Source organism: Trifolium pratense, linkage group LG1 (genome assembly GCF_020283565.1).
Source record: "Trifolium pratense cultivar HEN17-A07 linkage group LG1, ARS_RC_1.1, whole genome shotgun sequence".
In the NCBI taxonomy this organism is placed as follows: Eukaryota; Viridiplantae; Streptophyta; class Magnoliopsida; order Fabales; family Fabaceae; genus Trifolium; species Trifolium pratense.
This window is the reverse complement of record NC_060059.1, coordinates 35,092,082-35,108,002: the sequence shown is the minus strand read 5'-3', so window position 1 is coordinate 35,108,002 and position 15,921 is coordinate 35,092,082. Positions and strand designations below refer to the sequence as shown.

The following is a 15,921-nucleotide window of genomic DNA, read 5'->3' as shown; positions in this document are numbered from 1 at the left end:
TTGATGGTCAAATTGTGAACTTATTCTTGCTTGCTTTATTGATATATTAAATTAATTTATGGACAATAAAATCCAAGAAGCAAATGCAAATATATGCTAAATTCCATAACAAAAAGAATTCTAGGACTTTCCAAATATGGCATTAATTATAGCTAGTAAGCCACCAGTCATGAGAGCCTTCAAAAATCTCATCTTTGTCTTAGTATATGGTGGATACCTTATAGAAGCATCACCAAAAAAACTGCGATATAGAACTGCTTTTTTGTGGCTAAATGCATCAAATGAGAATTTTCCATGATATGCACCAACTCCACTGTCTCCTACTCCTCCAAAAGGCAAAGTATGCACTGCAAGCTGCAAGAGCATCAAGATTTTTAGTTCAGTTCAAAACCATGAAATTTAACTGAAGTTATTTTGTTCGTGTATGAAAATTACATACAGAAGGACACGAACTAAATGATTCAAAGATAGAGTGTAAAAGATAAATGAAAAATTACATGTAGAGTAGTGTCATTGATGACCAAACCACCAGCAGAAATAGTCTTAACAAACTGCTCCTTGAGTTTCTTATTGTTTGTAAATAAATATGCAGCAAGAGGCTTTGGTCCTGAGTTTATCACATCAAAGCTTTCTTCTAGTTTATCGACCTGTTTCAAACAACGAAAAAATGAGGTAAAAAACATATAACTGATCAATTGTGAATTTAATTTACTAATGCATACTTCACAATTTAAATTTACTGTGGTGTTTTAATTCCTACCGTGATGATGGGAAGTAATGGACCGAATATCTCCTCATTCATTATCAGAGAATCTCGCGGAACATCCAATAGAATAGTAGGGCTAATCCTCCTGAAGAAAAAAAGAGAAATTTTAATGTCAATATTGAATTTCACTAAATCAAGACCTCATAAATTCAGTACTAAAAAAAAAGAGAGAGAGCTTACAATTTGCTTTCATCCTTTTCACCTCCATAAACAGTCTTACCAGAAACTTTATCATCATCCAAAAGCTTTGACAAGCGAGCAAAGTGGTTCGAGTTTACAATACGGGACAAATCTTTTGATTCCAATGGATTCTTTCCATAAAAACTCTCCAATTCAGTCTTCAGAGAATCCACCTAGAAATAGCATGCACCAAACACTAAACAAAGAGACATTTACTATTTAGAATGCTATTTACACTTAGGAATAACTCATTACCAACTTAGGAGCATAGTCTTTTGTAGTTATAATATAATCTGGAGAAATACAAGCTTGTCCATTATTGCAACCCCATTTTCCAGCAATTATCCTTCTAGTTGCTACCTTGTATTAGCAATACACATGTGTCATTGGATAAAAATTATATTAAGTGTGGAACACAAACAACACTTAAAAGAATTCCTATAATTGTGGCACAACTAATGGAGAGTCGGTTGAAGATTAAAAGCTCTGTAGCTGCAACAAATAAGTCAACAAATCAACAGATTTTATCTCTCCAAAATAAGGAAATTTGTCTATGTTTTAGGGATTTGTTATTCTGTATTTATGCATGACCGTTGTACACACTACACACTGATATATATTTTCTCTACCTCTCTTGTATCAAACAGTGTTCACGTTTACAATTTCTAATAAAGTGAAATAATTCATCTCTATCCTTATTTTCTTCTCCTTGCAATTTTGAATCGAAATAAATTTAAAATCTTGATGAGGTGAAAAGTAGCTAGGGTGATAGCAAGCTATGAAGAACGGACACTCCTTGGATTAGGCATGTCCCGAAGTCGGACACGCGTTGGTGTCTGAAACGAACACGACACTTACAATTACATTGAATTATGTCATTTTTTGAAATTATTACTGATGTCGACATGTCAGTGTCCGTATCTGTGTCAGTGCTTCATAAATAGCAAGTATATTTGTTAAATACAAAATCAGAGGATAAGGGTATACCTGTAAGTTGATATTTGAATTTGAATCAACAATAACTGGTGATTTTCCTCCAAGCTCCAGCACAACTGGTGTAAGGTTCTTAGCAGCAGCAGCCATCACTATGCGTGCCACTTTTCCATTACCTAAAAAACCAGTAAATTACATACAATATTTGAGTAAATGATATTTAATTTACACATGGATAATAATCTCCAAGAATTCAAACAATAAGAAATTTTTTATCTATGATTAAAATAGAAAAACCAGTTAGGAATTTATAAACCATAAAAGAAAACCAGAGTGAGAAACAAGGAGAACCTGTGTAGAAAATTTTGTCCCACTTTTGTTGCAGTAATGCAGATGTTTCATCAACTGCTCCCTCAACAACTCTTATAGATGAGTTATCCATGTATTCTGCTAATAGTTTTGTCAGCAATGATGATGTGGCCGGAGCAAGCTCTGATGGTTTTAAAACCACGGCATTACCCGCTGCAATAGCTCCAATAACTGGATCAAGTGATAGCACTGAAAACACAGACATAGAATGCACAATATCATCATTATAGATTTTTAGGATAGAGCTTGGAGCAGTGTTGTGAAATAGCGGCTATAGTGCTACAATGTAGCGGAATTTTCACAAACTATCTCTAATACACGATTTAGTACAAAGTGTTGCAAAATATAGCAACATAAGCTCATAGCACCGTAACATAGCGGAATTTAAACAAAACAATATTTTCCGCAATCAGCAATTGACAACACTAGAATGAATATTTTAACATACAAAATGGATAGTTCCATGCAGAGATGACCAAAACAACTCCAAGTGGTTCAGATACTATTTCAGCCGAAGAAGGAAAAGTTGTGAGTGATGTTTTGACCTGCATTAAAAGGGGAATTCAGTGATGAATGAAAATGTAAAATAATGTTAGTTTAAGAACTTCACACATAACATACCTTTTCTGGAGCCATCCAATGCTTCAATTCCTTGATTGCAGTTTTACATGAGTTTTTCAACATAGAAATCTGTAATACAATTAGGAGATAGATATATATCATATTTAACATTGTTGTGTACATTAGTACTCCAGCCCAAAAATCCATAAAGGACAAAACATGAGGGAACTACAAATCTGCAAGTGCAATAAATAGCCTCTATATGGTTGCATTTTATCCATGGTATTTTTTTTTTGTTTTTCAACACCAGTTGAATCTGGTTCGGGGGTCAGTTCTGACATTAATTGGTTCCAGCCCCCTACCGATCACAGTTGTGGGAGATCAAACCGTGGTCCTCCCTACCAAGTTCAGCGTCAATCACCACTGAACCAACTAACGATTGGTTATCCATGGTATTTTAGATAATTCAGACGATAAGATTTACTAGTATGTTATACTATGGTACTTCCTACTGTCCTTTTATAAGAGACAATTGGGTCAATAAAAATTGATATATTTAGACTACATTATGAATGACATATACCTCAATTTTCGTTGACTTAGGTGTCCCTTATTAAAAGGACCGAATGTAGTACATGAAAATTAATTTGGGTCAACTTCTTCCAACATACTGGATTTTTTCATATGCATCGATCAGGGATACAACCTTGAATCAAATAGTTAAGGGCACCCGGTCCTTATAAACACATTTTCCACACCATATCACAATTAATGTTGGACTTTTGACACACACTTCTGATGCGTAAGACCAAACATCTAAAGTGTGTCCCCAGATGCCAATAACAAATATGTATGACTCTGATACTATCGTAAAATACAAATAAGTACTTGTTAAAAAAAATTCAAACAAGTATCATGGAATTTAACTAAACACCACAGATCAAACTCCCAAAAATATAATATCCACCAATATAAACACTTTTACAATAAAACATCACATTTAATGCGTGACTCTGAAAACTACTATAACTTAAGAACAGAACACAGAAACCACTACCTAGTATGAACACGACCTTGGCCCACTTCAAAAAGTGGAAGTTGCTCATTAATGCTCACACCAAACCTTAAAAACCCATACAGCAAAGTTTCAACCACCGAATCACACAAGCAGCAAAATCATCAACTCAGAAACTCCGAGGATAAATTGAACAGAACAGTCACAGACACATAGTCCTAATATTAGTATTTACAACAACACCAGCATCATCAATTCACTTCACTTCTTTATTCATCAAACAGAATAAAATAAAATAAAATAATAAAAAATTGTACTCCCTTGGATTAATAATATTAAAATTATCAAAAGCAAATATTCATGGTTTAAATCAATTATTAAATCCGAAAAGAATCTGAAAAGTTAATATTGCTTATAACAATGGCTAGACAGAGGAGTTAGTAAAAGATAATTGAAGCAAACAGAACATAACCGAACCTCGTAAGCGACGGTTTCAAGCGGGGGTTTATCGAGGTCATTACGAAGAGCATCAATAATTTCTTGTTCATGAAAGTTTAGAAGCTTAAACAGTTGGTTAAGCTGCGAAATTCTCCATTCATAAATTCGTGTTTTACCAGAACCGAATGTTGCATTGAGTTCATTCACAAGAATAGATCCAGCTTCACTGTTAAACTTTTCCATTGCCTCTGAACTAATCGTGTTCTCTGATAACGGATAAGATGTGTTTATATGTAAGCTTCTGATTGCGTTGAAATCAAGGTAAATTTGATGATTTCATAAACGTGGTAAAAGAAAAGAGAAGAAGACAAAATATTAGTAATAGTTCTATTACGTTGTGTGTGTTGTGTTGTGTTGTGATGTGGGACGGTAGGGTTGGTGAATTGAGTTGCAGGATGGTGGTGATGGTTTTGACTTTATCCTTTTATTGCGTAAACTCCTCAATCTTGATGCAATTAATCGTTTTTAATATTTTCATTAAAAAAATATATTTTTTCTTTTACAATAAATAAAAAAAAAAAATTTCTTTTTATGTGCGTATAACTTTATGAAACTACCTAGAACTAGAAGTGGCTAATTTAAGCTCTATTTATATCATGGTCAAACAAACTACTAATTTATGGTTAGATGATAGTAACTTATAACTTAGCAATAATATGCAAAATTACACTACAAGTCCTTTATCTTATTTTTTTGTAACACTTTGGTCCTTTATCTTTTTTTTTGTAACATTTTGATCTTTTATCTTTTATTTGTAACACTTTAGTGCTTTATTTTTTTTATTTGTAACATTTTAGTCTCTTTTTTTGTAACAGTTTGGTCCTTTATCTTTTTTTATTTGTAACACTTTGATCCTTTATTTTTTATAAATAAATAAGATAAGGACCAAAGTGTTACAAAAAAAAGATAAAGGACCAAATTGTTACAAAAAAAAGATAAAGGACCAAACTGTTACAAAAAATAAGATAAATGATCTGTAATGTAATTTTGCCGCAATAATATCATACCTAATAAGTCATCAGGTTTGTTCTAGTAGTGAGGGGTTTGTATAGTATGTTATAGGTCCTGTGTTCGATCTCCAGCTCATTGTAAACAAAAAAAAATCATACCTAATCTGTATTGGTAAAAAAAAAAAACATTCATTAGAATGGAGTCAATGATCATTGAAGCTATGATCTTATGTATACTATTCAATTTTCTTTAATTAACTCGCAATTTTATAATGTAAAATAATTAAATGTTAAGATTTTTTGTTCAAAGTGAAAAAATACACGTTGCTAATTTAGACATTCATATTTTTAGGTGGGTAGACTAAATTAGCAAATATATATATAGTCCAAAATGTTCTGGCCAAATTTATTATTGGATTATATGGATAATTTAATGAATTAAATATGTTTTTAGTCTCTATATTTTAACAGACTTTTAAAAAAAAATTATATTTTTTAAATTATATTTTTAGTCCCTACGTTTTTTCCATTTTCAACATTAATCACTACAGTGAAATTTTAATTGACTAGACAGATAGAAAATGTCACATTAATACCACACAAATTAAGAGCCAAACGCCGTTGTGCTCAAATAATATGCCGCAAAAACAAGCCAAACAACTAAGAGCCAAATATGCTGCAAAAACAAGCGTCGTGCTCGAATAATATTTCATCGACCTAGTTAGAAAGACTCTAGAAGATATCGATAATGATTGTTTACATCTTTGATCCTCGGTTGTTATGAGACAGTGATAGAAGGATGGTGTTGTTGAACACGCAATATATGGATGAATGGCGTTGCAAGAAAGTTGCTTGTAGCGTGTGAATTTTTCTTCTGTCTTCTTTACTCTTTTCATGTTGTTGGATATGTTTTGGTTAACTAATCCGATTGCTTCATCATTAATTTGCACTTTTGAAAGTATTGTGTCCATTTTAAAATTGGGTTTGTCTAATAGTATATTATATCCGTCCCAAAATATAAGTAAAAGTTGATCAATAAAAGTGAATGTATTTGGTCCAAATCTTTAATCAAATACATCAAATTTATTTCACTCATTTTTGCTTATATTTTTAAACAGATGGAGTACAATATTGTCCATGTTAAAGAAATCAAAAGTGATACATTTTTATTGAAAAAAACATTATTATTTATTAAAAATTTGGGTTAAATATGTTTTTCGTCCCTATAGTTTCACAGAATGTTTGTTTTAGTCCCTGAAATTTGTTTTTACACTTTTTAATCCCTGAAGTTTCCATTAGTCAATAGTTTTAGTCCTGCTGTCCACGTGGGTTTAATGGAGGATGACGTGACACTGCCACGTGTATTTTTTATTTATTTTGTCTTGTCATGTCACCAATCAGTTTTGTTTTTTCAAAAAAAAATTTTAAAAAAAATTCAAAATTTTTTCAGTTTTTTTGGCACCCCGAATCCCAATTAAAAGGAAAAAAAATCCTAATTATTTGAAATTTCTTCTAATTAGTTGGTTTTGTTATAACCAAATTTCTATGAATAAAAGAATTTAGAAAAAAACATTTAGTTAATTAATAATTAATTTGAGAAAAAGAAAAATTTGATTAAACAAATCGTTAAAAGACCGAACGCGATTTCGATTTTGATTTCTGGGATTGGGAGGTTTATGGCGCCATGGATTTTAGGTTCTGTTATGCGTTCATCGCGTTTTGATTTCCACTGGTTTTATTCTGCGTTTATGGTCTTTTAACACTTTGTTTAATCTAATTTTTCTTTTTCCCAATTTAATTATTAATTAACTAAATTTATTTTTCTAAATTCTTTAATTCATAGAAATTTGGTTATAACAAAACCAACTAATTAGAGAAGAAATTGCAAATAATTAGGAATTTTTTTCCTTTTAATTGGGATTGGGGTGCCAAAAAAACACTGGAAAAAAAAATTAAAATTTTTTTGAATTTTTTTTTAAAAAAAAAACTGATTGGTGACGTGGCAAGCCAAAAAAATAAAAATAGACGTGGTAGTGCCACATCGCTGCCACGTCATCTTTCATTAAACCCATGTGGACATCAAGGACTAAAACCATAGGACTAATGAAACTTCAGGTACTAAAAAGTGTGAAAACAAACTTCAGGGATTAAAACAAAAATTCTGTAAAACTATAGGGATCAAAAATATTTTTAACCCTAAAAATTATACATTTAAAATAAAATATACAAGTTCTAATATAAATTTACTATTTTGAAGTTCTTAATAAGTACAAATTTGCACATATAGAAAAACTATTTAAAATAAGTATCGTGACTACGTGGATGAGTAGCTTAAATGATTTAAACTAAGAATGAAAATAATTAAGAAACAAGGTTTATGGTTAAAAAAAACTAACAATAACAACTACTACAAATTATTAACTTTGACCATTTTTTATTGTTCTTAATTACATCTATAATTTTAATTTTGATTAAATTATTATTATTAGTATTATTATTATTTTACCTAACTAATTTAGTATTATTATGATGGAATAAAATGGATTTTTTTTTTTAATTTACAAATGGAGCAAATACAAACCTAAAACCTCATGTATGCTACTTAAATCTCTCACCACTAAACTAAATTTAGTGACTTGATATTAATTTTATTTTTGATGAAAATAATTATTAACTAAATTTTATTTAACTCGCAATCAAATTGTAAATTATCAAAATTCGTTCCCTTAAAAATCAAAGAGTAAATACAGAAAAAGTCACTAAAAATTCAAACTTGCAAATGTCACAAAAGGTATTCGTATTTCTTTTTTTTTGAGTTATCATGAAATTGGTACGAAGTTTTCATTACCGTTAATAATGACTAATTTTCGTCGGAGAGCTTATAGTGCACACAAGGTTGATTCTCCCTGACCACATATTTAAGGAAATTAAAATTCTTATGATTTGGACCAATTTATCGTTGGTGTAATTGAATTAAATAAGTGCAAGAAGAGGTAAAGGACGGAATGGCCCATGGATGGATCCATCCACTTTTGGAGTTTAGTTAGGATGTGATCAAAGGTATGAAAGAAAATAAAGAACAGAATCCTAATTTTTTAAACAAACTAATCATGGAAGATGGTTTCCCTTGGGGGGTACTTCAGTTTATACGAACCGAATTTTTTTGTCATGCTAAAAAATTTCGGTTTATATAAACCGAAATATTGTGTTCCAAAATTTTTTCCAGCTTTCCTGCATAAATTCTGCATGAGACCCTCAACTTCCACAATTTATTTGAAATACTAAACGATGTCCGATTTGAGTAAATGACCACTCGTTGGAAAGATTAGGGTGTCAAGAATACAAATATAATTTTTGTTTAGAGGGTTAACTATCCAATTGGTTCAGTTTGACGAAATAATGGGTAGTGGTACAAAAACAGAGCATAAACTTTTCGCAAACTTGTAGGTAGATTTGCTCATACTATACTTAATGAAATTTAACAATTCCGGTGTCAATCTTGTAGTAAATTTTGTCTTCTTTACACTGGATAAAAAATTTTTAGCATACGACTTATATTCAGAGAGTTATGATAAATTTACCACAGGTATCTCTACAACATTTTGCAGAAATGTTTCTCAAACTTGTAGTTAGATTTTCTCATACTATACTTAATGAAATTTAATAATTCTGGTGTCAATCTTGTAGTAAATTTTGTCTTCTTTACACTGGATTAAAAATCATTAGCATACGACCTATATTCAGAGAGATATGATAAATTTACCACAGGTAGCTCTACATGAATTTTCACATAAATTTTCCTTCTTTTTGGGGGGTATATGTTATTTCGGTTTATATAAACCGAATTTTTTTTCCATGTTTAAAAACTTCGGTTTATATAAACCGAAGTTTGTTGGCAAAAAATTTTCATACCGCAAGGAGCAAAATAAGATTTTTGGAGGGTAGAAAAAAAATGAAGGGGGTCGGGAGAGAAAACTTCATCATGAAATCTTGTTCTACAACCAACCCGCCTACTAACTTGATGTAAGTGCTGGACTATAATAATTGGATTGTTTTCTTCCCCCCAACTAGTAGCATTGTAGTTTTTTTTTTTTGGGCTTTAGCCCCTTTATCTCCCAAAAAACAATATTAAAGAATTTTTTTTTTATGAAATAGTTTTACAAAACAAATTATTTACCGTGATATATTAATCTAATTTTCTCTTCTCACTTTTTCAACTACTCCTTTCTCACCCTTTAACATGTTATAGATTACAGATGTTTATATTGGTAAAATATTACATATGTATCTATGATAAAGTCATGAAGATGGTCTCATATTCAATTTTCACTTTCAACAAAAACTAATAATAGTAATATCTAACATACTAATATTAACCATTTAAAAGAAAAGAAATCAACGGGAAAAAAATATTAAACTAAAAATTCATAAATACTATATATTATAGTAAAATTTTAGTAGTAGTACTAGTAGTTTATAGAGAGAAATTGAGTACCTCTTGGATGAAAGATTCAGCTTCAGATTTGGATAAGTCGGAGTAGAGAGCTTTAACAATCTCTTGCTCCTTCTGTTCAGTTAACTCCAAAAGTGCTTTCAATTGAGAAATTCTCCATTCGTAGCTTCGAGTTTTACCAGAGTCAAACGTTGTTCTTAGATCCTTAACCGTTGTTAAAGCTTCTTCTGAATCAAACACTTTCTTATTGACTTTAGATGTTGCCATCTTAATTTAGCTATGATTATGTTATCTGATTCCCTGAAAGCGTTCACAACACAACCGTTCATATATATATTTGAGAGACAGAAATAAAAGTATATTATAATTGACGTTAAAATTACGATATTAGTATATTATTGTTTTATGCTTTGCAATTCATGTTTTATTTTATTTTTTTATAGAACACAAAGAAGGTCCTGTTTGTATGTTACATTAAGCGTGGATATTTCTTATCGATGGAGTTGTCTTCTACCTAGTAGCCATATACATACTATAGATTCCTTTTCTGGGAAACAGTGTATTAAGGCCACGTTCAAGCGATTTTTTTTTATTTTTTTGTTATAATGTGTTAAACATACATCATGCTAAATTAATAGTTAGTTTCTTCGGTGATTACGTTGAATTTGATAGAAAGAAGGGATTTTGCCCCCCTAAAATTTTATTTTCGAGTCACAACTTAAAAGCTTCTCACACAACTTAATTTGGATCAATAATTCACCAAATGTATACCGAAATGACCGTAATCGAGTTATCTTTTCACAGAATCAAATCCCACTAAATTTGGAGTTACAAAGAGAGATTAATTACTGTTTTAGTGAAGGTATGTCCCCCAAAATTCAGCACAAAATCTGCTTTCGAGTCACAACTTCAAAACTTCGCAAAGAATTCCATTTGGATCCTTAATTCACCAAACTGGTACCGAAATGACCGCAATCGAGTTAGTTTTCCACAGAATCAAACTTCACTAAATTTGGAGTTACAGAGAGAGATTAATTATCATTTTAGTGAAGGTCTATCCAAATTAATTATTGTATGGAACTACTACTGATATTTTTGTCACGTCTCTCACCATGTAGCTCATTTTTTAATAGTATTTACATGTCCGAAAAGCTAACGAAATTACTCTTGTTGTCATTTAAATTTCCTCAAATTTGGAGTTACAATGTATTTAATAGACGATGTTGAATTTGAAGGTCAGAAATAAATTTCTGCAAAATAGTAATTAGACAGAAAGAATCACAATTTAATTTTTTACAACTACGATTGGAAGAGGCTAACACAATTGATGCCATAAATTTTAGTGTCGGTCGAATAGATTGAGTTCAACATTGATTCTTGCGATTCCATGACATCTGCACAAATTCTAATTCAAACAGAATTTTTGTCATTCATTGGGAATCTATTCGTGCTCCAACTAGAAGATTATCCCTACAACATTTACCATGGCTAACATGCTCTTGATGCAATCAACACCTTCCATCTAGGATTGAGGAATTAAATGCAAGCTACAATGTAGTTTTAACAACTTGGATTTTTTTAAAGCTGCTTTCCCAAACAGTCACATCAAACATTTGTTATAGTTTGGGCCAAGAAAATGAGATAGTTAATCAATGAGCTCAAATATTTGGTAGACAGTTGGATTCAAATCTTTAGTTCCAATTTTACCAAATCACCCTTCTTCTTCCGTGTATACGTGGAGTTCTCCGATAAACCTTTGTGATTGTCCAATTGAAGATTGTTTTAGGAGATATTCAAATCGGCAAAAAGGGCATAATTTGGACAATTTAAGTTCTCGAGAGAACTTTGAAGAGGACCTCCAAAAAGCATGAAAAACTTTGGAGATGAGTAAGCAATTGAGTCTTTACACAGAATTGGAAGATAAAGTTCTTCAAAATCTATCTAAACTCCGACGAAACACAAGGAAAAAAAACTACCCCAAAGCATTATAAATAATTGTCCCTTGATATTTATTTACTCGGGATTTTTAGTAGTTACTCTCTTTCTAAAACGTTGCGGTTATTTTATTTTTGGGATTTTCTTTAGTGTCTCTTGATATGCCACGTAAGCAACACACACACACACACTTTATTATGATGGACTTATTAACTTGGGTGAAGGATGTAATAAAAACTAAACTTTTTGACTTTAGATGAATGAAGAAGAAGAAGAGAGCGTTAACTATGTAACAAATTTGTGAAACGTAGCAGCCGAGAGAAAGAGAGAAAAGACATGGGAGATTCCAAGGTAGAAACAATTTCCCGATTAGCTCAATGGAAAATCGACAACTTCGGACCTTGTTCTTACAAGAAATCCGACCCTTTCAAACTCGGTATTTGGAATTGGTAAAGTAACCACACCACACCATACCATACCATACCACAAACGTTGTTGTTCAATGAATTCTTCAATTTTTGGGTTATTTGATGTTCTTGTTTTGATTAATTTCAGGTATTTGTCAATAGAGAGAAACAGGTATCTATATATACATCTATTTCCTGAACCTTCAAGACTTTCTAAGGAACAACCTCCAATTGCTCGCTTCATTATTCGTGTTTCCAATACTGCTTCATCTTCTTCCTCCTCCCGTAAATTTTACATTTCCCCTGGTATGTATCTCTCTTGTTTTGTTTTCATCTCTTTATGAAAAAAAGGAAAAATCATTGGTCAATTTAGTTTTCCTTTAATTTTGTTAGGATTAGCTGTTGGATTAGAGTGTAAATAAGAACTAAGAAAATGTCTCTGTTGGATAGTTGATTTATTTGGATTCCCCTACTTATGATTGCTTATTTTCTTTTTGGTATTAACCCTCTAGTTCCCGGGGAAGGGGGTCCTGGTAATTAGAGTTCGAGTTAAGTAAAGTCTGGACATGAATTGTTTCCAAATGATTCGTCTTAGGGGGACTCATTAACCACTTGAACCCAATGTATTGTCATTTAGAGATAGAGAAAGACAATTTTACAACGGAGAGACTAAATTGACTGATTTTCAATTTAAGGGATGCTTTAGTCATTTCGTAAATTTGGAGGACTAAATTGACTGATGCATACAATTTCGAGGACCAAACATTGGTTCATTCTAAAGAAGCTTATTTTCTTTCTTAGTATTTTTTCTTCTTTTGTTAAGACTCTAATTTGTCATGTAAAATCCCATTTCCTTTTACTTGATCCATGTTTGAAAGGGATCGAACTTGGGGGATTTTACTCTTCTAAAGCTAGTAGAGAGTAAAGTGTGAAAATCAAGAGTTCGTATTTCAATAGACTTATGATTTTTTATAATGTGCATGTAATATCAACCATTTGATTTATTCCTCATTGATTGATATTTATTTACTTACTTTAGAGGAGACAAGAACATTTCATGGATATTCTAATTGTTGTAGGGTAAGACTTTAATTATAGTCTATTTTTTCCCATTGGTCCTTACTATGTAGCTTCTGCTACTAAAGAATACTCAAGAAAAGTGTCCAGAAGAGACTGATTGACAATAGCCCCCTTCGTAGACTCCCTTTCGCTACGGCTCCTGTGGTTTCCCTTAACCAAGTCACTGCTTATAAGTTGCCGTCTATTGCTTAGATACTTTAATCACGGAATGCATTTTAGGTTGTTTGATTTTCATGATTCCTATTGCTATTTATTAACAATCTAAATGATAGAGCCCGGTAATATTCTACTCTGTTTGACCCCTTTTCGGCAATCCAAACATAGTTTAAAGAGGTATGAAAATTTTGGGCTATATATTTCTTCTTGTGCCTGCGTTCACTGTCATGATCTTTATAATGTATAATAACAAAATGCTTATTCTAAGCTATTTTTAAACTAGATAAATAGCCATAATTCTCATTTCAGAGCACAAACCATTTTGTAATCAAGAGTGGATTATGCCTGAGAAACTAGTGGCCGACAGTTCCAACAAGAGAGATCATAAGTTGAAAAATATAGATCTATTATTAAAATAGGAAGTTGCAATAAGCCGCTATTAACTACAACAAGAAAAAGCAGATAGCCATAATATTGTTTAGATATTTACAACGTTCAAGTTTCGTATCAGGAAATATGCAGGATATTATGAAGTGCACAGATTAAGATAGACAATATATGATCAGTTGATATTCTGATATGAATTATAAATATGCACATACACAACAAAATTAGGAAATGTTGTAGCTGTATTTAAGTAGAGAATTGGACCAAGCAGAGACTTCCACGAGCTAATATCCTTGAAGTGATGCATATTTAGCCTAACATTTGTAGTTTCTATATCACCAAAGAAAGAAGTTTCTGCCGTAACCTCATAGGGAACTGCTTATTTAGACTTCGAAGTGAAGTAAATTTACCCACCAATTGTAGTTCTAGTTTTCTGTCTTGGATTTATGGATATATGCTACTTTATACACCTTATTTACTTTAATTTACTAAGTACCAACAATAAAAACCTTAAATTTTGTGTCAGCAGCTTAAATTTGCAACCAATAAGTTTAACATTGCATTTACCTATAGTTACTTAAAGATTGTATGATGAAATGTTGATAGAGGCATGTATTTGTATGTGCTTGAAATGTCACAGTTCATGAAAGGGTGCTTAGAACATGTGACGACTTTGTCTGGCCTGTGGATACTACATTCCTTGGTCGCTTGATTATTGATGTTGAATTTCTTGACCTGAAGATCCATCCTCTGAATGTGAGTCTCAAATTTTTATAATCACATCACTATGTTAATACGATGTTGATGTAATTAGATAGAATATATATGACTTATTTATGAATATATTTCTTTTCTTTTTTCTATAACTATCTATCTGTATAAAAATTATTTTTCTAGTTACTTAGTAGCATATCGAGTGTTTTATCCATTGACTAGCATTGTTAGATTGTTGCTACTTACCCTTTGATTTTACTTTTTCCCGTCGGAGAGTCAGGGTGGAGAAGCCAGTTCTATATGGCCATCTGATGGAAAACTGCAATCTGTTGCAACTCCAAACACTCTCCGATGCCTCTCTCGCATGCTTGACGAAGCTATACACGCTGACCTCACCATTATAACAGCAGATGGTACACTCAAGGCACATAAAGCAGTCTTGTCCGCAACTTCTCCTGCATTCCTGGCCTCATATCGTGACAGCAGCGAAGAGAAAGAGTCGTCTACAATCCACATGGAAGAAATGTCACAAGAATCCTGCACAGCCCTTCTAAGTTACATGTACGGCACAATAAAACCCGGAGATTTCTGGAAACACAGGCTTTCATTGCTCGGAGCAGCCAATAAATACGACATAGGCGATCTCAAAGATGCTTGTGAGGAAAGCCTACTCGAAGATCTTAACTCCGGAAATGTTCTTGAGAGGCTGAATGAGGCTTGGTTGTACCAGCTGCAAAAGTTAAAGAAAGGATGTTTCACATTCTTATTTGATTTCGGTAAGATATATGATGTTAGAGAAGAAATAAATACTTTTTTTCGTCATGCAGATAGGGATCTAATGCTGGAGATGTTTCAAGAAGTGCTTACAATTTGGAAATAGGTTATGTCTTTGAACTGTAGAGTCACTCTTGTATCTTGTAATATGAAGGATCCCTGTTTATAATCATGTTTTTACTTTTTATAGTACTGGACTATATTAGATGAAATCTCCTACATCTAAATTGCATTGTATATTGTTGGGAGAGATCAACCCCTTAAATGAATTTTAGTTACGTGATTAGTCTGCAGTTCGTGCAGAGTATACATTTGCTTTACAAAAAAAAATAAAAAATTGCATTGTATATCATGATTTCTCAATCTCCTACATCTTTTCTTAGAGTTGTTACATTTCATTTGATGTAATTATATGTGTCTGTTTATTAGAGTCTACATTTTTTAGCAGATGAAATTTCTTTAATTTCATATAATATGTATTTACTAGTTCCATTGTATTTAGAATTTTTCTAACTTTTATGATTGAGGGCTAAAGATTTTTACCTTTTATGAAAATTATGCTTACAAGAAAGAGGTAAATATCTCGATATATATGTTTACGGGAATGTTTTTTGGACACAAAATCCTACATCATCACCATATGTTGTTATGGTTGAGGGTCGAGATCCACTTCTATTTCGAGGGTAGAAAAATCTCCTAAGAAGAAGATAAGAAAAAAAATAAATTAATTTATCATATTTCAT

General features: G+C 31.8%; 2 protein-coding genes across 4 annotated transcripts; one reads left to right on the top strand and one right to left on the bottom strand.

Moving 5' to 3' along the window:
• On the bottom strand, positions 1 to 10,257 carry LOC123921069 (aldehyde dehydrogenase family 3 member H1). 3 transcript variants are annotated; one of them, XM_045973481.1, is made up of 11 exons: positions 9,812 to 10,100; positions 4,302 to 4,345; positions 2,870 to 2,938; positions 2,697 to 2,793; positions 2,231 to 2,437; positions 1,934 to 2,055; positions 1,202 to 1,306; positions 947 to 1,119; positions 761 to 851; positions 498 to 647; positions 1 to 354 (listed from the first exon to the last, which is right to left on the bottom strand). In XM_045973481.1, the coding sequence occupies exons 1-11, from the start codon at positions 9,990 to 9,992 to the stop codon at positions 121 to 123; spliced, it is 1,473 nt and encodes a 490-aa protein (XP_045829437.1). In that variant the 5' UTR covers positions 9,993 to 10,100; the 3' UTR covers positions 1 to 120. The 3 variants fall into 3 exon arrangements, with proteins under 3 accessions (XP_045829437.1, XP_045829422.1, XP_045829429.1); XM_045973466.1 differs by lacking the exon at positions 4,302 to 4,345 and having other exon boundaries at positions 9,768 to 10,257; XM_045973473.1 differs by lacking the exon at positions 9,812 to 10,100 and having other exon boundaries at positions 4,302 to 4,765.
• Positions 10,258 to 11,916: 1,659 nt separating this feature from the next.
• Positions 11,917 to 15,367, top strand: LOC123896639 (BTB/POZ domain-containing protein At1g21780-like). Its single transcript, XM_045947009.1, has 4 exons — positions 11,917 to 12,109; positions 12,216 to 12,373; positions 14,331 to 14,446; positions 14,685 to 15,367. The coding sequence occupies exons 1-4, from the start codon at positions 11,997 to 11,999 to the stop codon at positions 15,282 to 15,284; spliced, it is 987 nt and encodes a 328-aa protein (XP_045802965.1). The 5' UTR covers positions 11,917 to 11,996; the 3' UTR covers positions 15,285 to 15,367.
• Positions 15,368 to 15,921: the final 554 nt, after the last annotated feature.

Bases quoted from the DNA above. Each gene is read 5' to 3' on its own strand.
- LOC123896639 (XM_045947009.1), top strand. From the start codon at position 11,997: ATGGGAGATTCCAAGGTAGAAACAATTTCCCGATTAGCTCAATGGAAA. The intron at 12,110-12,215 runs GTAAAGTAACCA...GATTAATTTCAG, and splicing joins AAACTCGGTATTTGGAATTG to GTATTTGTCAATAGAGAGAA. The intron at 12,374-14,330 runs GTATGTATCTCT...GAAATGTCACAG, and splicing joins TAAATTTTACATTTCCCCTG to TTCATGAAAGGGTGCTTAGA.
- LOC123921069 (XM_045973466.1), bottom strand. From the start codon at position 9,992: ATGGCAACATCTAAAGTCAATAAGAAAGTGTTTGATTCAGAAGAAGCT. The intron at 852-946 runs GTAAGCTCTCTC...TTTTTTCTTCAG, and splicing joins GAAAAGGATGAAAGCAAATT to GAGGATTAGCCCTACTATTC. The intron at 355-497 runs GTAATTTTTCAT...ATGCTCTTGCAG, and splicing joins TCAATGACACTACTCTACAT to CTTGCAGTGCATACTTTGCC.